Source organism: Epinephelus lanceolatus, chromosome 9, assembly GCF_041903045.1.
Source record: "Epinephelus lanceolatus isolate andai-2023 chromosome 9, ASM4190304v1, whole genome shotgun sequence".
Classification (NCBI taxonomy): domain Eukaryota; kingdom Metazoa; phylum Chordata; class Actinopteri; order Perciformes; family Serranidae; genus Epinephelus; species Epinephelus lanceolatus.
In genome coordinates this window covers 26,113,573-26,135,790 of record NC_135742.1, presented here as the reverse complement: position 1 = coordinate 26,135,790, position 22,218 = coordinate 26,113,573, and the positions used below count along the sequence as shown (strand labels likewise).

The following is a 22,218-nucleotide window of genomic DNA, read 5'->3' as shown; positions in this document are numbered from 1 at the left end:
TGTCTTCCTCCAGCATCTGAGGCATCAGCATACACCGGGGCTTGTGGAGGACTTCAAGATGAGCCCACTTGATAGCTCGGCTCATACAGAGACAACATTATGATAATGTCCCTATAAGTAGCAGGGGGATGGGCGCAGTGTCATCTCTTCACATAGACAGAGCCAGCAGGGAGTCCACAGTCAAGTGCATTTAGGGCTGTCTTTGTTGTTGTCTTAGCTCCCATCTGTGTTGTTGTTTTGTTCTGGTCTGCATCTCCGCTCAGACGTCGTTATCACTCTCATTAGAAGCATCTCTATCTCAGCCCCAAATGGAGAACAAAGTCTTCCAATAACTCTTTCTCTCCCTTTGTTTGTGTGTGTGTGTGTGTGTGTGTGTGTGTAGCCTTGTATTTGCAAGTATGACTGCTTGTGCAAACGGCAGGTGGCCACTTTAGTCCTTCTGAGAGACTGTACACTGTGTGCTGAGGAGTTCTGTTTTAATGAATTTCTGTATGTAGCCTATATGCATAGCTGGATTACTGAGCAGGCCTACTGGGCAGAGGGCCAGGGGCCCCAAGTGTAAGGGGGGCCCCTAGGCCTTCACCTTCAAAATGTCACTCAAATGAACACATACTGATCAGGAGGAGATTCAAAATGACCACAGACAGGAACTACAAAGAGAAACAAAACAAAAACAGGCAACACAACCACAAAGCCACACAAATCAACTACCAAGTGACACATAACGACCAAAACAAACTCTAAATTACATCAAAGAGATGCCAGATAACCTTAATAAGATTCAAAATTGTCTAAAAGAGACACAAAATGATGATATAAAGACACAAAATGACAAAATTTCCTCTAAGGGATGGAAAATGAATACAAGGAGACACAAAATTACCAAAAAAGAACAACAACAACAACAATATCCTCAAGAAGAGAGAAAGTTACCTAAATAAGAAATTCCTCCAAGGGATGTAAAACAATTTCAGTGAGACACAAAATGACCAGAAAAAGACACAAATTGCCCCAAAGAGACACAAATAAACCACGAGGAGAGTCAAAATGACCACAAAATGCCACAAAAGTACCAAAAATGACACAAAATTACCTCAATAACACACAAAGATATCTCAATAACACACATAATAACCGCAAAGAGACACAAAACGATGACAAATAGACACAAAAATAATCACAAGGGGACACAAAATGACCAAAAAAGACACAAATTGCCTCAAAGAGATACAAATCAACCACATGGATAATCAAAATGACCACAAAATGACAGAAAACCACCAAAAAAAGGCACAAAATGCCTCAAAGAGATACAAAATTACCTCAATAAGACACATTACCTCAAACAGACACAAAAATAACCATAAGATGACACTAAATGATCACAAAGAGACATGAAACCACAAAAATATGCATAACGACACTTGTGGGAAGGAGAGGTGCCCTGGGCCCCAGTTTCTCTCTATCTGCCCATGTCTATACATCACTTTTTTTTGTCTTATTAGATAGTCAACAGTGGAGAAATATATTTGAAGATTGCATGTAGGGCGTGTGTGTGAAGTATCCCTGGTTGGATTCAAACCTGTGATGCCACCGAATGTGCCTTATGCAACCAAGGGCAGCAGGGTGTTCGTGTCGTCTTTGGAAGGTAAATGAGGGAGAAGAGGAGGCCATTCTGGTTTATCAGAGTGTATCAGGAGCTGCAGATAGCCCCGCTGGTGTGTTATCCAAGAAGTCGTTTACTTCATTAACCCAGCCAGATCACTGAGGCCTCAGTAATCAACCTTGTCACACGTCCCATTAACTTCTCACTCTATCAGCATGGCCCTTGCTCCCTCACACACACATACACACAAATGCACTCTTGTTTCACACATCTGTATCTGAAACACACAAGTGCACTTTATCACACGCAATTGCTTGTTCGTTGCATGCTTCCACTGTCTTACTCACAGCCTTTTCTCCTGCACACACAGACATACACACTCCCTCTCCCTCTCCCTCTCGCTCAGCTAACCCCATTACCTCTGTCAGTCCCAGGGGTCTCTCAGCTCTGATGAACCCTCCGCTGCCCTGCGAGATTAGTGGACTCCCTGAGAAAAGCCCTTCATTGATTGAACGTGAGTCTCTCCTGCTTGCAATGTCAGCTCAAGGTTAGCACGTTGACTCTTGCCGCTCTCTTTCCCGGTGCAGTCAGTTGCTGTAGCTTTGTTATGAATATCAGTGTGTTATTACTATTAAAGCTCTGCTGACTCCACTGCTTATTTTATTTAAAGACAGTTAACCAATTATTGACATTCACCTTCAAAGTATCTCTTTGCTTCCTCTCTCGGCTCTTCTCTCCAGTGGCCCCACTTAAAACATTTGCCAAAGCATTTATTAATTGTTAAATCCTTTTTTTTAATTCTCCTTCTTCGCTTCTTCATCTCAATCTCCTTTCTCCCCATCGATAAAACCACAGAGGAACTGTTGCCACATAAAAGCTACAGCGTTTGGTAAAGTGGTTTGAATGAGATTTACTTTTATGTGTTGCAAATCAGGCACGGGGAAAGCATTTACTTTGCATCCCACTTCAGGGAGTGAAGATCTTCCAGACAAAAAGGCAGGGAGAGATGAAGGAATGGGGGCAGCTCTCAGTCTGTAATAGAGAGTTAGATAAATGGCTGGATCGGGGAGACAGATTGATCTTTTTATGTTGAACTTGATGAACATGAATGATGCGCCAGATTTCCTGTAGCAGTGAATAGAGATGAAAGGATTATCTAGATATTTAGATCATTCAGGCAGGAACGTTGCCCTGCACTGCTGTCTCTTTCCTCCCCATCATAATTCAATATTTACAGTTTAAGCTGGAAAACTGCTCCCTCTTGGCTGCCTGTATCTGGTATCCATGGCAACAGATTTTGAGAACAGAGTGCCGTCTGTATGTGCCCGTGTGTGTGCGTGCATGTGTGTCTGTGTGTAATGTTTACTGATACACTGCAATTGATTGGTTGTTGGGGAGCAGCTGTTGACCCCTCACTCTCAGGGGTCTCTTTGTATTCTTGCACACATCCCAAATCAATAGACACACATGAATGGGAACACACATGTTTGTTATTCTATATTTGTGAGGTCTTCAAATTTGTCTGAGAGTCACATTCTCCAAAACCTTCAAGTCAGCCCCCAGATTAACCAAAATTTAAATGGAGCCTGATCTTATAACATCAAATGGGAGCTCAATTTTAATTTTCTATGTGCTCACACCAAACTGATCTAGTACTCTGGTTCTTTACTGAAACTCAGTCCCCGAAATGATCCAGACTTGCATTAAAAGCCAGGACACACACTGAAACACTGGCAAAGGCAAAGATTTAGAATAGCTGACAAAGATTTGATAGCTGAATACGATGGATCAAGGGTCTGGAGGGAAGGATGAAGGGATGAGGATCGAGGGATGAGGGGATAAAGGGTAAGGGTAAATGGATGAGGAGATAATGGTAGAGAGACAGGGGATGAAGGGTGAGGGATGAAGGGATGAGGGTCAAGGGCTGAAAGGATGAGGGTTGAAGGTTGAAGGAATGAGAGGATGAAGGATGAGGGATGGATGGATGATGGATGGATGGATGGATGGAAGAAGGTCAAAGGATAAAAGGATGAGGGTCAATGGATGAAGGGATGAGGGGATGAGGAGATGATGGTAGAGGGATAGGGGATGAAGGGTGAGGGATGAAGGGATGAGGGGATAAGGGTCAAGGATGAAGGATGATGGTATGAAGGTGGATGGATGAAAGGATGAAAAGATGAGGGTTGAAGGGATGAAAGGATTAGGGTCAAAGGTCGAAGGTATGAATGGATGAAGGGGGAAAGAATGGATCAGGGTCAAGGGATGGAGGGGGAAGGGTGAGGGATAAATAGATGAGGATCAAGGGTCAAGGGATAAAAGGATGATGGTTGAAGGATGAAGGGATGAGGGTAAATGATAAAAGGATTAGGACTGAGGGATGAGGGGATGAATGGTGAAGGATTGGTGGATTGATGGATTAGGGTCAAGGGAATAAAGGATGAGGGTCAATGGATGAAGGGATGAGGGTTGAAGGATGAGGGGATAAAGGGAAAGCAGGAAGGGAATGAGGGGATGATGGTGGAGGGATGGGGGATGAAGGGTGAGGGGCGAAGGGATGAGGGTGAAGGGATGATGGGTGAAGGGATGAGGGTGGAGAGATGAAAGGATGAAAAGATGAGGGTTGAAGGTTGAAGGGATGAAAGGATTAAGGGGTAAATGAAGGGATCAGGGTCAAGGGATGAAGAATGAAGGATGAGAGATGGACGGATGAGGATCGAGCAATAAAAGGACTACAGTCGAGGGATGAAAGGATGAGGGTCGAGGAATGAAGGTTGGGGGATAAAAGGATGAGGGGATGAAGGTTGAAGGGATGAGGAAATGAGGAGCGAGGGATGAACAGAGGAGGGTTGCAGGATTAAAGGATCAGGATCGAGGGATGAGGGGATAAAGGGTGAAGAATGGATAAATGAGGGTCGAGCGATGTACAGATGAGGGTCAGTGGATGATGAGGAGATGAAAGGATGAAGGTAGAGAGATGAAAGAATGGGGACATGATAGGTGAGAGGTGAATGGATGAGGGAGGTAATACGGGTCATGGATAAGTGTGACGGTTGAAGGGGGGGAACACAGGAGGAAACCAGAGACTGAGTGGGGGAGCTGTTTCTTTGGAAACTCAGATTCGTACAGAGCCCCTGGTGGTTCCTGTATTCAGACAGAAGAGAGAAGAAAGAGTTAAAAGGCTAAAGGGGATTCCTCTTCCTCTTCAACTGAGCTGAAGAGTTCAACTGAGTTGAAGAGGAAGAGAACAGATCAGGTGTACTTAAGTAATTTTGGGCGGAAATAGGATGTGTTCAAAGCATGGTCTTTGTTCCTGAACTTCGTCATAAAACCACATTAATGATCTTGTCATTCTGAAAGTTTTTTTTCAGAACTCACTATCATTGCCTAGATATCTGGTCCTCATAAGGATGGAGGTAAAACGCACACACAAACACACATGCAGTAATACAATACTGGCCCCATGCCCATAAGTGGAAAAATGAGCAAATGGGCAATAAAGAGTTGCTGTGGTATTGCTATGAAAACACTTATAAACCCACATGTGCAGATACACACATACATACATAACATGTTTGTGAAACTAATCAATGTGCCACAGCAGGGGAAGTGAAAGGCAACAACACCCAAACCACTGATGGCATTGCAGATTTTTAACTACAACTTTGAAACTGTGTTTACAATGCTGTTTACATGCTACTGAGCACACACTCACTGAGCACACACTCACAAACACCACCCCAGCTAATGAAATACCTCCCAGTGGGTGCTCTACACGTGGGTATGCGCACACACACACACACACACACACACACACACACACACACATACATGTGCTGGGGATGAGTAACAGCTACTAACTGTGGGGCACCAAGAGAGAAAGGTCATCTGACATAATTTGCATTGCTTGTTAATGTTAAAGGATGTTTTCCATACAAGGAAGGTCAAGTTTTGCATGGAGACACGATACAAACATAACATCTGAGAATGATGAATTAATGGAACAACTGTGGCTTGTTCAAGGTTGGTTGATGTGGGTTTTCCACCCTGCTGTAATTTGACATATTAAGGGGAAAGCACCAGCACACATACAACACACACTCACACACACACTCACTGTAATCTACTTTTATTCATTCACTCAACTCATCTCGCAGACCCTGAAGCAAAAGTGTGTTGTGGCAACTTTTGTCTCACTGAACACACATGTTAAATTTTACTTAGTTACGCTGTGTCTGTCACATAACATAATCTCAAGTCATCCCAGTAGTTGTGGTTTATGGGCAAACCATTTCCTATTAAGACGCAGGTGATGAACTTTATTTATAGGTTAGCCCACAGGTTTGCAAAATGTTTCATGTCAAAAGTCTGTGGAGGACGTGAAAACAACATCTGATAAGATTTATGTATTCGATAATGACTCAGTTGAGGTTTGCATGGCTGTCTATTGTAGATGAGGAACCAGTGGAACCAGTGATTATAATCTTTCTTTTACTTTCAATCCATTACCTATGAACTGAAGGAACTAGCTATCAGTGTTTCTAAATTATTTATTAGAATTACAGTTTTATCTGTATTAGGATTTTATTCATCCATTAATGTTTTCACCTTCTGAGGATTTTTAATCTAATGGGTATCTGTTCATTGTGTTGTATTAATATTGTAGCAATAAGCCTAAGTGTTACATGAACATCAATTATTCTCCTCATATTTTGATGTAATTCTGCAATACCTGTGCTGCATGTGGTGGTGCTATCTTGGCCAGGACACTCCTGTAACAGTAACTTTATTCTGAAGTTAAGTGAGGCCATTTCCTGGTTAAATAAAACAGTCAAACTGAATTTTCCCCATATTTCTGAGAGGTACCTGGGACTTTACCAAGAAGGACCATTATTGTTCAAATGGAGTCTGGTATTCTCGGTATCATGCTATTATCTGGTCAAAGTAGCAGCAGAGTGGCTTAGAGACTGACCAAAACCAGACTAACCAGGGTTCCAGTTTCCCCCCCAGGTGAAAATAATTGGAGGCCAATAATATTGTGTTTAAGAGGCTGTGGTTTGCTATTTTCAAGCTAACATGAAGGTAGTGATATCATGAAAAACTAGACAATCTGAGGCATCCATTGGTACCAACCATGTCGGCATAGCTTGTCAGAGAGAGAGCTAAATGATGCTCCAAATTGAGGCTAAATTTGGGGGAGGGAACAACTGGCATGGCCATTTTCAAAGGGGTCCCTTGCACTCTCACCTCTGGATATCTGAATGAAAATGGGTTCCATGAGTCTCCCCTAGACTTGGGAGAGCAACCAGCGTATTTGAAGAACAATGAATTGGTACCTGACGTGTAGATACGGATAGTTAACACATTAAAACGGGATTGTTGTGGAACTCAAAATGTTAATTGGTATGAGGGTGCTTTCACACCTGCCCCGTTTGGTTTGGTTCAATCGAACTCAAGTTTGTTTGTCAACCAAGTGCAGTTAGTTTGGGCTCATGTAAACACAGCAATCGCGCTCTGGTGCACACTAAAACAACCCAACTGAGACCTTCTTTGAAGAGGTGGTCTCGGCTAAAATCAACCTGCCTTGTTGTCCCTCCATTGTGACATTAGAAACTGTCACATTTGTCTTGCAAGTGTACTATTCTTCAGCGTTTTCTGCACTTCCTGGATCTTTCCCCCAGGGACGTTCTGACCAATCAAGAGCAGCTTTCTCACACAGGCATTTTATCTGGTCCACTTCTAAATGCTGCCATGAAAAGGAACCGACTTGTTTTTCGGGCTCTGGTTTCCCCAAAAAATTCGTCCACATGAGTGGTATGATAAAAAAATATGATATCGACACGAAACCGCAAAACCCGCTACCAAGTGATGTAATACACATGCCAAAGCAGTAGGTGGCAATGTAACTTCTAACGGAAAGGCCATTTTAACCAATCAGAAGTCAGAGTCAATACCGGAATAGGAAAGTGCGGAAAATAAAAACAACCTGATCCACAAAAATAGCGCAACCTAATTCAACAGCAGAGGCGCCTGAATGACCAACTACACCACGAAAGCAGCAACGGGCCTGCCAACGGAGGTCTGACCCGGCCGGATCCAGAACCTCAGTTGGCAGGCCCATCGCTGCTTTCGTGGTAGTGTAGTTGGGGTAGCTAGCAACAGGAGCAGCCCCCTTCGTTGGTCGTTACGTCGAGCAGCTGGAAATGCCATCCAAAGAGAGCAGATAGCACGCTCACAAATAAAGTTAGGACCAGCGTGTTCGTTTGGTCTACCATTTCATTAGCTATTTATCGTCGCTCTGACGTCAAACAATGGAGACAGGTAATAAAATACTGCAGTTATCCTATCTACACGCAACCGCTGGCACCGGAGTCTTCCAAAAACTTCACCCTGGACTCTGGTTTCAAAGAAACGCGGTTTCAGGGGCCCAAAAGTGCGGTTGCCAAACAGCCAAATCGCATAGAATAATACACGGTATCAGAAGTACACAGGTCCGTGTGGACTAGGCCTTAGTCTATGCCCGTCAGATAATCAGTTATTTTAACAGTAAAATAATTCCCGAACTCTCTATGTTGACATAGTTTTCAACTAGCCTATATTCTTATTCAGTCATGGCTTTTGGTTTTGGTGTGCCACCCCAAGATTTTCAGTGGCACCACCTGGCCAGCCCTATGAAACATATCTGGGGATGCCACTGCAGGATTCAATGACTCTGATTTGGTAAACTTAACATCTGTTGAGGTGCCCTTGACAAATTAATAGCCCATATTTTCTGTAAGGGAATTAAACATTTAAGTGTAACTGTTTCATTTGTTTTTTTTTAAAAACGAGATTCAATATTCATAATCACACGTTTATGCAGTAGGAATACTTATTTCAGTGTCACACTATAAAATATTTGTATGTTAACCTGTTGAAAAAGTGCCAAACATCACTTTGTCCTTACAGTGTGACTCAGTCAAAACAACAGGCCTTTTGCCAGATGTTGCTTTCACCCTGTGCTTTACAGTCCCACAGGAGAAGGCCATGGGAATTAGGGGAAGGTTGCAGAAGGAGACGCGCTGAGCGTGTTTGCTGCCAGGTGGAGGCGATGTCGCTCCTCCTCTCTGCTCTCCTCTCTCCTCTGCTCTGCTCGGCCAGAGCTTTCAGTCTGCTGGGTGAGATCATTACCAGACACCAGGCTCCGGGACCTGACATTCACCGATCGGAAAAGCAAAGAGAGAGAGAGGAACAGAGAGAGACTGAGAGAGAAAAACCCTGATCCGATGCAACCGGCGAAGGAAAGCGACCTAAACCACCGTCTCCTGCCTCGGCTGCTCAGTCTCCCGTACTGGCGGCTGAAAGCGCGGTCTTGTCGCTGACATTTTCCCGCTGGATTTGGGCTTGTAGTCGGATGCGGGCTTGTTTTGACTGCAGTAATAGTCCTACTCCCCCCCCTCCTCCCCTACCAACCGAGTAGCGGATTTGCGAGGGATCTCAACGCTGTGCAGCTCCCCGAGTGACCAGCGATCCTGCAAGGCACCGGAGACGCACTCTGCACCGCCGCGGCTCCCCACCACACCAGCCAATCCGCCTGAGCCTCTAAAGATAGTATTTCTGTCAGGAATTGGACATAAGCGCCAAGTTTCCGATTGGATTTTTTTCTCCTGTGCGGCTACCTTGTTTCTGTCATCAGATCGCCTGCAAATCCTATTTTCGCCTTTTTCCCTTCCCAAAGCACCGTTGACGCCATTTTCCTCGGGGTTTTCTATCAAAAGATATATACATATATTCTGGCACCGTTTGACAGCTCCCCGGGAGGCTGTCATCCCATCCGTCGCTTGTGTAAAATGTGTCTAAATGGATTGTAAATGATCTTGATAAAATATTTACACGTTAGAGACGAGTGTGTGACAACATTAGACATGGGTAAGTAGCCCCGGTTGACTGGCCACATTCCACACCTGAATACACCTCTGCTAGAAATGTTTTTATAAATGTTATAAGCTGCTGTGTGTCTGCTTTGCATGCATGCCTTTTACATGCCACCCGAGCCTGTGCAGTTTTTCACATGAAGTCTGTGCCATTTTTTTTATCCTGTAATTGACATGAAATATGTGGAAACGCTTGCAGTCACATGCAAACAAATTCCGAATAAACACACGCACGCGTGTTCATACTCACAGCACCACGCGCGCATTCACGCACGTAGACACAGACCACCCCAAACAATGCTGTGCCACTCAGTCTGCATCCATTATTAGGTGGCAGTAAGATAAAACAGCTAATTAGGTCAATGGGGTGAAGTGTCCACTACACATTGATCAAGGAGCAGCTCAACCTCTCAGTTCAAATGTTTTCTCCACTGGGGTGGACCTCCTGCATCTACACAGACACACATAGTCCATCACATAGCATCACCGTCTGTGACATGCAGCCAGCAGATGGTTGTCTGTCATGTCACATTTAACTGCATCCTATGGAATTTTTGAAATATTTGTGGTTGGATGTGGTTTTTCTGCATGTTCTGGACGAGTTGTAGAGGCTGCAGAGGGACATGTCATGTGAATGATGTCAAGTGCTTTGGAAGTTGCAAGATGAGGCACACTCAGTATGCAAGGAGTGTGTTTCAATCTTATTTTATGTACATTCTGGTTTGGTTTTCATGTTCTGGCACAGAATGCACACATGCTGCCGTAGCATGAGTACAGAGATGTATGTTGTAGTGGGCTCGGTGGAAGCCAGCGCTGCTCCACTCTGGTTCCATTTATCAATAGCTGATCAGTTTCACGTGGGTGTCAGAAAACAGCGTGGCCAAAAGTGATGGCCATGCTTAAGCTGCGTGGAGAAAGGTGAGGGGTGAAAGTGACTGGCTACTGTTATCATCAGCCCCCAGAAACCTCAGTCGCAACCACAGCACCAGAAGATAAATAGACAAGCTTGGATGAGTCAGGGAAAAGTGTGGAAAAATGGTCAGGTCTCTTGGACACATGGGAATGGAGGTGTGGAAACTGGATGAAAAAGAAAGGGCACAAGAAGAGAGGCAATTGTAAGAGAAGTGCCTGACTAGATGGAAAGAAATAGGGTTGAAGGATGGATAATAGAGGTGATTCAGACTCGGAGGGGACCATCGATCTTGTCTTGTTAACAGGTTTGGGGGAAGTTGAAACTCTGGCAGCATTTTTTGTGGCGTAAAAGTATGAAGCAGGCTATTAAACCCCCTATTAAGTAATGAGACGCCCATGCCACCTTTAAATTAAAGCATGAGAAATCGATTAGGTGTATCCCCTTTTGAGCTGGATACCTCAGGTCGAAGTGGGATCACAGAGAGGGGGAGGAGGAGGGAATGTGAACGGGATCCAAGGACAAATCTAACTGTTGGCAGGCTCTCTTAACAGAATATCAGCACTGGAGCACCTTTTGGCAGAGCACACAGAAAGAGGGAGGGAGGGAGGGAGGGAGGGAGTGAGAGGTAGGAGGTGGAGGGTAAAGGAAAGAGGTAGCACAGAGAAGAGGGGAGAGAACAGAGGTTTGGGGTGGGGTGGGGGGGTGAGTGAGTGAGGTGAGGGGAAGGAGGAAGACAGTTGGGGAGAAGGGGAGGTGTTTTTGCTGACAGCCATTTTGTGGCTTCTGCTGCAGTTAAAATGGTTTAACATTCATCTGCTTCTGCGGGGTAGTTAGGTGAGGATGGTTTTAGTGCTACCTGGCATATGGCTCATCCAGAGGAGTGTGTGCGTGTGGGACTGCACAGAGCGCCTGCAAGGCCATCATTTTCTATTATGGCTGTCCCACACATGGCACTTTATGATTGTCCTTCTAGCTGCCCTACAGCTGAACACATGCTTGTGCCATCCACGCTGAACTGGGGAGAGATGGGTTTTTATTCTGTACTTCAAATCCAAATAGAAGTTCATAATGTTCACTTAAAAAACAGAATACGCTCTTTGATGTGGACAGGGTGGAAATGATGGCTTCCTTCGCCTTGCTCTGCTCTGAGGCAGACGACTAATAGACTTCCAGCTCGTGCCCGCTGCATTTGGAAGTATTAGCAGGCCGGGCCCATTCCTTTTGATTTGTCTCCAACCAAAGATTGGCTCCTTCTAGAAACATTGGTTTACGTGATTGCCCCTTCACTAGAGGGCTGGAATAAAAGAGAGAAAAAACGATAAATGAAAAATGAAAATGGCAGACACACTATGTTCATCATCCCTCTGAGATACTCATCTACAGCCAGGGATGGCCGAGCCTCTACTACACTCTCCCATCAAAGAAAAGGCGAAAAAAAAGACTCTTCACCTTGTGCAATCACACAGGCGTTTGGTGTGCTCGTGGATGTGTAAATGTGCGAGCTTGTGTGTGTGTGTGCGCGCGCATCTGTCTGCATGTGTGTATGAGCTATTTGTGAGTCCACCTCAGGCTCTGGGCTGCTGGGTATGCAGCCTTAAAAGGTTGTGTTTCTGCTGCCATCTCTCTGCCTCCCTCTCCCTGTGTGTTTCTCACTTGCACTCCGACTCTGTCTACCTCTGTTTTGTCTGTGTGTCTGTATCATTCACCATCTCTGTTCTGTCCATCTGCGTTCCATTATCGACGCTTTATCATAATTGTTTTCAAAGGACAAGGCAAAACGCTAGAGGACTGTCTCATTCACAGCCTCTCACATCCAGCGCAGGGAATGACCTTATGCTATTTGAGAGGGAAGCTGGTTAGCACTGGTAGTTTTGAGAACATAATAAAGCTATTTATGCAGTGAGTCTGGCCTCTCACAATCACCCTGCTGTCTGAGGCTAGTCGAGGTGTGTATGTGTGTGTGTGCCAGTGTGTTTGTGTGTGTAAGAGAGAGAGAGAGGGAAGGAGAGAGAGGAGACAGTGAGGCTCAGGCTAGGCAAGGGAGGCCCGAGGAGGGGTCAGACTTACATAAACTCTCAGCCTGTCTGCCAGTAACAGAGAACTAACACAGCTTAGGGCAGCAAGCAGGGAGGGAGGAGGAATAGTCATGACCCAGCTAAGTAGTTTACACAGTAATGGCCCAGAATGAAGACTGTACTAATGTATGACGCCATTTTGTTGTCATCCTGGGTTATAGTTGTGAGGGGGCACTGAGTCTTTAGAGTGAAGTGGATAGGTTTCTTTTTGATGTGTGTGTGTGTGTGTGTGTGTGTGTTGTGGTTGGCAGCTGTCTCTTTTTCCTGTCATTGTCCTCAGTCACATGACAGACAGAGTGGCTAAGTTTCACACATGCCATGAGGGCGAGTCACTGAGCTGACATTAGGGACTGGGAGGTTCCTGGAGGACCAAACATGGTCATGTGGGCACTGTACGATCAGGTTGGGACGGAGCCTGGACTCTCTATCTTTTGGTTATCCCTGTAAAACTTTGAATACTGAAAAGTAACTGAGGGGCCACTGTGGTGGTTTTGCATGTTTTAGCCCATTAAATGCAAATGGCCTACACTGTACATTACTGCTGACCATTGCCCGGAGCATGCCATACGTTTTTGGACTGATTTCCTAACTTCCAGGCAGCCAGTGGTTTTCATTGGTTTTAATGGGGTATGAAAATCTTGCAGAGACTTTCCTGAGATAGGTCATCCATCAAACTGAGCATTTAGCCTCCATTATTTGTACGTCATTGTTACTGATTGATGTAACCCTTGTCGTCGTGTGGTCATGCAGCAAGCTGGGTCTGTTTAGAAGACTGTTTTTAGTGGAGGAGCTCTGACATGTGAGATTTTAGACTGCCAAAAACCATTGCACTGAAAGTCAACTTTGTCATCTTGAAATCAAACTTAAGAGATATATGATAACAGTGTAAAACGAATAATGGGAGTTTGTTGCAATAAAGGAGCAGTGTGTAGAATCTAAGGCCATCTAGCAGTGAGGATAGCAGATTACAACCAGCTGAAACTTCTTTCATGTACCAAGCATGAACTCCTGGTTAGGATTCCTTCAGTGGTCATTGTTCAAGAAGTTTTTACAGGAAGCTGAATTATCTGCAGAGGGCTCTTCCACTCCAAAACAAAAGGACACAGTGATTTGAACTGGTAAAAACATTGAATAAATCATTTTCATGTTAAAATCAGTGTGTTTTAGATGCTGTGCAGCCCATTAGGGCTACTAACTATGGCGGATGGCCCTATCTAGAGCCATTGTTTGGTTTGTCCGCTCTGGGCTGCTGTAGAAACATGGCAGACTCCATGGACGAGGACCCACTCCCTGTGTAGATACAAACCACTTATTCTGAGGTAAAGAAAACAACAATTTTTATTTTCAGGTGATTATACACCACAGAAAACCTACTTATTATATTATATTAAATTTCTGCTAAAATATCTCCCTAAATTCTACACACTGTACTTTTGAATAGGTTGCTGTTGGGCAGCTAACTTTAAAATCTCACCTCTGAAAGACTTCCCAAAAGCAACAACAAGGAATAATTTTAAAAACAGTCCCTTCTCAGAAATATATTACCATGCTAAGATAATGTGACTGTGGCATTAAAATAAAACAGACTATAGACTCAAGTTCCTTAATGAATGAAAATCACTGACTTCCAGGAAGGCTGGAAATCAATCTAAAAACTTATAAGCATGCTTTGGAAAATGATGGCAGTATAAAGTTGGCTGTGTATCCACAATTTGGAGTTCATAAGCTGAAACATGCAAAACCACTGTTATGGTCCCTTAAGTCTTTTTCATACTTAACCACCATGGGGCTACTAGAACCTACATCAATAACCCTTATGAGTCAGCTTTGAAAGACTGTGGTTTCAGATTGGCAAACTTTACGGCTAAAGAGAGGGTTCGTAGAAACAAACCTTTTCATTTCTATTTAATCTAGCAAATGCAGGAGAAAAATGACTAACCGTTGACTTTGACCTGAGGGTTGGACACTGTTTATGTGCAGTCTTACACTGAAATACCACTGTGGATTATGATTATTCAATCACACTGTAAGCACGGGGCAGCATAGTGGTGCGGTATTTAGCACTTTTTTTTCTCAAAGTGAAAACTGCTGGCTGATGCACAGGTTTTCTCTTGGTGCTTTCCTCCCTCATGCAAGTTAGGGTTATCGGCAACTCCAAATTGCCCATGTGTGCCCTGTGGTTGACTGGTGACCTGTCCTGTACCCCACCTTTTGCCCAGCATCAGCTGGGACCCTTTAAAAGGATAAGCGGGTATAGCTGGATGGATGGACTGTAAGCATGTGCTGTGAGGCCTGTTGGGTATTATGGTGGGGATCAGCTGTTAGTACAGTAGCGTGGGCTGGTACAAGAGTGCACACAGAGCAAACACACACACATATACACATTCAGAATGTCAGAGAGTGTATTAGCTGAAGTCTCAAAGCCGTAAACCTTTTGTGCTCTCAGGTCATTGTGAGTCTGCAGCGAGCAGTAAGCCTTTACTTGAGTCATGTCTGCAGGTAGTGGTCTAGTCTGGGTTCACATCAGTGTAAATGGTGTCAGTCTAAGCTCAGTGTGTGAGACAGCATTCCCCACTTCCAGCTCAGTCATGCCTCATGTCATATTGACTGATGGGATTCCCTGGAGCTGCAGTGAGAAGTGTAGTCCAGTGTTTGTTTTGGTTGCTTTCTGTTTATACGCCTGTGTGTAAGTGCATATGTGCGTGTGTTGATGTAAGTATGTAATATATATCTGTGCCGGCATGTGCAATGATCCAAAAAGGAAAACCTGAATCCTGTGAGAAATGGCTACCACAACATTTTCTCTGGAGAGCACAAATAGCAGCAGGGGTGAATAAGTGTAGTCGGTGACAGCAACACTGTCATTTGTATGTGTACCAATGTGCATGGAGTGTAAGTAGTTTTTCATGCATATGTGTGTGAGTGTGTGTGTGTGTGTGTATCAATGCCACTGCATGTGTGTGTAAAACAGTTCAGACGCTGGTTTTTCCAGACCAGCTCGTAAACCACATCTGGGGAAAGAATTTAGATTCCTTCCCTCCGTCTTTCTCTGCTGCCTTCCCTTCTCCCCATGTGTGATTCCCTCCCTCTTTCCCTGCTCTGGTGAAAAGAAAAAAAAACAGAAGTCAGCTTCTTTCATTTTTTCTGTCCTGTGTCCTCAGGCTAACTTCAGCCCGGTTTTAGAGCAGAGAAGAGGAATGTCTTATTTTGCACTGATCACTCTTGTGTCTGTACCGCTCCGCTTCAGATCTGTCGTGGGGGATTGTACGAGGGGACGATGGGAGGGAGAGAAGATAGGCAAAGAGTGAGTAAAGACGAGGGCAGGGTGAGAGGAAAGCAAGCGCTAGTGGGTGTCAAAAATGAGTTTGTTTATGTGAGGTGCAAAATGCAAATGAGAGCGTGGCAGCGTGCCCCCACAGTTCTGTGATGAGCTGGTGTGTTTGTCTTCATACATAACAGGCGGCTAATGATGCTGATGACAGCAGTCAGGCCTGTGCTGAGAGGTAACACTGGAATGGAGGCTATGAGGATTACAGGACTCTGTTTTAGTTTTCCTAATCATGTCATTCACCTGCTCTCTCCACAGACTGTCCCTGGCTTCGCTGCGCTCCTGTGGGACAACCAACCCAACCCCAGTAGCTGACTGACAACCAACCAGCCCCATAGACTACTGTTCTAGATCTTCCCATTGGCTGGCTGCCACAGCTTCCCCCATCCTGACTGGCTCTGGCGGAAGCGTGGATGGAGCCAAGGGATCTGGTTGGCTCGGCCCGACCCAAAGAGGCGGAGTTACAGGGAGGCAGGGTGGGGCCAAATGAAGAGGACCAGGTAGGAGCAGGGGACATCGGTTTGGCACGCAGCGATGATGTGATTAACGGTGCCATCAGCGAAGGGGAGGGGCTAGAGGAGCAGGGGGAGGGGCTTCTGGAGGAGCAGGAGTTCTCCATCAAGGAAGCAAGTTTCCAGGAGGGAAGTCTAAAGCTGAAGATTCAGACCACCAAGCGCACCAAGAAGCCCCCCAAGAACCTTGAGAACTACATTTGTCCACCGGAGATCAGGATGACCATCAGACCTCCAGTTGGAGAGGGCAAAGGGGGGCGGCAGGGACGGACGGGAGGCGGGGCAGGGCGGGGCCAGAAGGACGAAGAACGAGGACCCCCTAGAAAAAGGGTAAGTCGCCATCCCTCAAAGTGCTCATGTGTGGCTTCAGTAGGTGTACAGTTTGTCATGTACAGTATGATTTTCATAAGTTTGAGTTTTCACTGGTGAAAAAAACATCCAGCTCAACATCTCAACGCTCCCTTGCTCACACACTCCACCTCTTTATCTCTCTCTCTCTCTCTCTCTCTCTCTCTCTCTCTCTCTCTCTCTCTCAGTAGCTCGTTTCCCTGCTTGGTTACACAGGGTCAAAGTTTGCTGCGTAATTGAAACCAGTCATGGCTAGCTGAGATCACACACACACACAAGCATACAACATACACACTCACATAGGAGCTGAGAATAGGGCTGACATAAGCAAGTGACAGCTGCTGTCTGCTCTCTCCATTTGTGGTCATATACACAGAGACCTTTCCTGTCTCCTCTCCTCTGCTTTAATGAAATCAGCTCTTGTGGGTCACGCCCCTTCGTCCCCCTCCTCCATCACACCCTTTACTCACTACACTGGTGCTTGGTGTGTGTGACACTGTGTACGTACAGGTCCTTGGGGGAATCTAGTGTTTGTAGCGTGTGTTGACCTACACAGTGGTGTGTGTGTCCAAACCTGACAGCCATCTCGGTGTCACTGAGCTCGACAGGCCCAGCAGGAGCGAGGGCGTCATGTTGTCAACATGATGCTGGGCCTCGTTTTGTTCTGTTGTGCTTTAGTCTTGTGGATTTAACTCACATTGAAGCGGCACATGAGGTAATTGGACGGTCAGATATATTCTCACTCTATGTCTGATGCAGCCCAAAAAATAACTGTTGGCTGTTACTTCAAAACCAATCAGCATCATCGAAGACATTTTATCGAGGGAAATTTGCACATAACCAGTCACATAAAAACATCACATTTAAACAGAAAATTGTCTAATTTTCTAAAAGATATGAGCTCTCTAAAATCTGGTAATGAAAGGAAATACAGTTGTCAGCCAATTAGAGGCTGCAAGCTGCTCATCCTCTCAGTCAGGCCACCTGTGGTGTCATGAAGCCAGCTGTATACAGATGTACATATTTTACTTAAGGGGTTCTTAGGGTTTTGATGACTGAGAGCCAGTTTAGTGGACCACCACACAAGGGCCTAGGCTTTGCTTCAATGTTTGGGGGGGCCACAGGTTTGGGAGTCCTCTGTCAGAATATTTAAAGCACCAAACACTTAATTTTCTGCACTCTGGTGTATTGTTATGCAATGATTTGTGCCTTTTTAGCATAAATCTATGGTGTAAATGTCCTATTTCGTCAAAATAAAAGTCATCCTTCATGGTTTTATCGGGGATGACAAATGAATGTGTTCTGAATTTTGAGGGGGACGTGTCCCTTGTGTTCCGTCTGACACCCATGTCAGCATATGTTTGAGGAAAACAGAAAAAAATCTTTTACATGTCACCTCCACATTAAACTGCAGGGTTGTCCACTGAAAATGCTAGCATTTACTAGTAGCTAAAGAAAGCATTGATGACAGAACATAGTGCCCACGACACTTTTGAGGTGCCGCTAGTTGCCATGCTACCACTAGCTTTCTACAAAGTGTCATTCCTAATCTGACAGAAGCTTGTCAGGGGGGTGCAGTTTGACGAAGTACCCAAGTAGTGTGTTAAATTTAAGCTATTCAAAGTGAAAGTGAATAATTCAGGGGTGTATTGCTATTTGTTTGTGTACCTGAGCGCACCTATGACAAGCGCACATGCATGCACCCGCAGGGTTAAGTTGTGGCTTGTTTCGAAGGTCATGTAACCACTGTTCCTTTGGTGGCAAGTTTACATACTTCAGTCAACTGTAAATGAAAGGATGCTTTTCTGCCTTTTCATCTTTACTAACAGTTCACAGAAAGCAGCTACAGACAGAAAAATTATTGAATTCATTGTGCCACTCAAAGGCTACTTTTGGCAGCTACCGGCAGCTTTTGAGGTGGAATGTTTTCTTGCATGTTACTCATAACATGAGTTGTCGTGACTCAGTCAACACACCTTAAATGTCAGAATGACAACCTGCATGACATGGCTCTCTTGCATGACATACGCTTTAGAGATCATTAGATCTTTAAGCCTTTAAAAAGTGTATATGAATTCCAACCACATATGAACTGTGAATACTCTGTTTCCTTACTTGGAGAGGAAGGTGGTGGGATGCTCAAAAATGTTCTTATTTCTGGTCCTCCAGGACTCTAAAGTACAACCTGCTTTTGATTACACTGGTAAAAACAAGTAGGCATTTGCAACTGGTGAGAAGTAGTTGGAAATACAATGCTTCATAAGCCAAAAAGGTTGGAAACAGCTGCTCTACATGTATGTTGGGTTTTTTCAAGCAACTGGAACATTGGTTGAAATCACCACCTCAATCTGACACCCTCTGTGTGGTGTCTGAGTGGTGACTCAAATACGAAATTGCCACCAAATTGGAAAGAAAGCATGTGGGTGTTGCTTTGTCATTTGCAGAATTCGACGTCATCCACAGCCACAATTTCAGCTAGTTGTCTGGAGGATGTGTACTCTCACCACAGAGTAGACTACGTCTGATCTGCTGTCGCCTCTGTGTAAATAGAATATAAAAAAAGGGCCACTAAAAATGTTCAGAGTGTCAATCTATTTCTGAGCTGAGCGAGCTAAACGCTTCACTCTGATATTTGGGCAGCCATTCCTAATCCAGCACCATCGGTCCCCATTTGTAAACCCACTGCTACAGTATGATTGACAGAGGTTGTCATAGTGACAGGGGTAGCAAGCTGGTCTCTATTGAGATTTGAGGTTTTGGGGGGGGGAAGGGAGCGGAGGATGTGTTGGTGTTGATTCAGATCAGTTTCAACCCTTCATCCCTTACACTCTGTCCCTCAATCACACCCCCACCATCCCCCTTCTCTCTACTCCCCCCCTTACATCCTTTCCCTCATCCACCCATCACCTGCCACCCCAAGGGTGTAATACAGGCAGGCTCACTGGAGAGGAACGGGTTAAAGAGAGAGGCTGGGCTGCTTTCTGTCTCTCAGTCTCCCTCGCGTGTGTATGTGTGTGTGTGTTGAGGTTAAATACTCTCTTTGTGGTGTGTGTGAGGCTGTGTGTCAGGAGGGGAGGGGAGGCGAGAGGGGGAGCAGATGGACAGCCTCTCTGCTCTCTGCTGTATTGTGTCCACATCTTCTCTTTCCTTCTTTCTCTCTTTATCTCCTATCTGTCCCTCTTTCTTTTGCTTTTTCTCCCCTCACTCTTTTCTTCCCTCACGTCTTCTGCTTTTCACTCTTCTCTTTTCTCTTTTTCACCACTCTTTTCTTTCTCTTCCTCCCTTCTTTCACCCTCTGTTGTCTTGTAGCAGATGGCAGCGTGGGGCAGCAGCAGCAGCAGCAGCAGCAGCAACAGAGCAGAAGCCAGAGTGTGAGCAGGAGATGGGGAGAGGAGAAGGGGGTTGTGGAAAGAGGAGGTGGAGAAAGGAGGTGGGGGTCAGGCATATGGAGAGCCTGGTTAAGGGGCCCCCTCAGAGGGAGTGTGTATGTGCGTGTGGTAGTGTGGTGAATAGAGGAGGGGGAGAGGCAGGATACAATAGATGCCCATTAAGACAGAGATTTGACTCTAATAGACAGAGAAGGGGAGAGACAGACAGATAAGTAGGCAAACATGTAGAATGGCGCAAAGAAAGACAGCGTTTTTTAGCCATTCTTTCTTTTGTAGGATCTACTGTCAAAACTTCTCCTCTGCGACTTATAAAATAAAACTTTCTGGTATACATGTGGGGAAACTGGCGTTTTCCAGGATCAAATAGTAACAAGATGTGCCAAGCAAGGAATAAATAGGGGTTATGTAAATGTTCACAACTGACTAATTCAGCTGCAGAGGCCAGGCAGAGCTTGGCCAGTATCACTTCCTATTTATTATGGTAGTTTTTTTTTCCATTTTATTTGTTTCTTTGACTTTAAAGTAAAGATATAGTGACCAAAGTTGTCATGCCTACCAGTATTATCACTTTATTGTTAAAATGTACTGAAAAATGTCGAGCACTGATACACACATTGAAATTATTTCATAAGTTTTATTATTAAAAAAACAAATAAGTAGCACTATGTTGCCTGATATTGGACAGAAACTCATTACACATTATTAGAATGGACACAAAGTCCGGCATTGCGTCCACTCTGACTAATTTCTGTGAGAAAGGGGGGTTTGATTTTCCCTAACCAATCACCAGAGACCAGCGCATCTGTCTTGATGCCATTTAAAGTCCACACTGATGCGTCGCCATGCCAGTCTACCTGTTTTGTCAGGGTTTTAAGAGGGGAGCAGTGTAAAACAAAGTGGAGCGAAGTAAAACAAACTACAATGAAAGTCAAAATTGAGAAGACATGTTGATTTAAAACAGCCTCGATAGCAGCTTCTGTTTTGTTTACAACGTATGCCATTGTTACTTGTCATTGGTTTCGGCACGCTGCTTGATTCCAGCTTGACAACGGTGTTCGTCCCACCTGTGGTGCTGATTGGCTAATTGTTAGTCCCCCTGCTGATTTCACTGTTTTTTATTTCAATCAAGGAACCGCTGTTTTATATCACAATGTCAGGAAAATCACTCAACTCGGTGGAGTGGGTAGATTCAAAGGTCTGGACCCAGGCAAAGCACTGTGCAATTACTGTCTGAATAAACATTAAAATAATAGTAACATAGCTACTGCTTTATATAAACATTTGATGACCATATCAAATGCACATCTGGGTGAGAACACGCCATGGAGTGCCATGGAGCTCCAAGGCTGGCAACAGAGCTCCATGGAGCCGGCCAGTTCAACTTCAGACAGGAAGTGGAAGCACCTCAAAGCCGGGAAACCACAAATCCTATAATCATATGGCCATGCAAATATCTGGGTTAGGAAGCACGTTTAAAGTGATCATTTTCGGGACATTTCATACATGTGAAACCAAGATAATATAGTTAAAAAAAAGGTAATTCATGAAATAAAATTCAAATGAATATTTTTGCTTGTTCCCATAATATTGAGCAGCACATCCCCGCAGTAAACATGCCTGTTAGTAACACAACTAACCGAAGCGGCTCTCATATTTCAGGTGGAGCAGAAAACAGCTGACACACAAAGTCAGCAATCAGAGGATTAAAATGTTACAAGGTTAATAAACTGAATTATTATTATTCTCTTTTTTATAAACGTATTTATCCTCCAACATCCGCGATACAACCACGTGTTCTTTTTTTCACCCAAAAGCAAACCCAGAAATAAAATAAAGACAAAATACCACCTGCAAATCAGGTGGCAAGTTATCTCCAGGTACCCAACTCAAAGCAGGACTCTGATGTAGAACACAGCTCCCTGAAAGATTCTCACAACACAAGAAAAACACTAGCGTCCATGCTATGAACAAGCCCACATTACAATGTGCCACATTTTATAGATGTGAACATGACATTCATGCGGCACTTGGCTGTCAGTGATTACACAAAATTCATAAATGTCCAAAATTTTAATTTACCACTCACTATTGAGGACAGTTTTTAGTGTCCATTATGATGTAGGGGGAAGTGAACGAG

The 22,218-nt window shown here is 44.5% G+C and overlaps 1 protein-coding gene across 1 annotated transcript in view; it reads left to right on the top strand.

Annotated features, from left to right (window-relative positions):
* The first annotated feature begins 8,740 nt into the window (after window positions 1-8,740).
* The window catches only part of setbp1 (SET binding protein 1), a 35,149-nt gene continuing 21,671 nt past the window's right edge, over window positions 8,741-22,218 (top strand). The window contains exons 1-2 of the mRNA XM_033618808.2: window positions 8,741-9,511; window positions 16,091-16,674. Coding sequence (XP_033474699.1) covers window positions 16,246-16,674 — 429 coding nt within the window. The 5' untranslated portion in view covers window positions 8,741-9,511; window positions 16,091-16,245. The remainder of the gene's footprint in view (window positions 9,512-16,090; window positions 16,675-22,218) is intronic.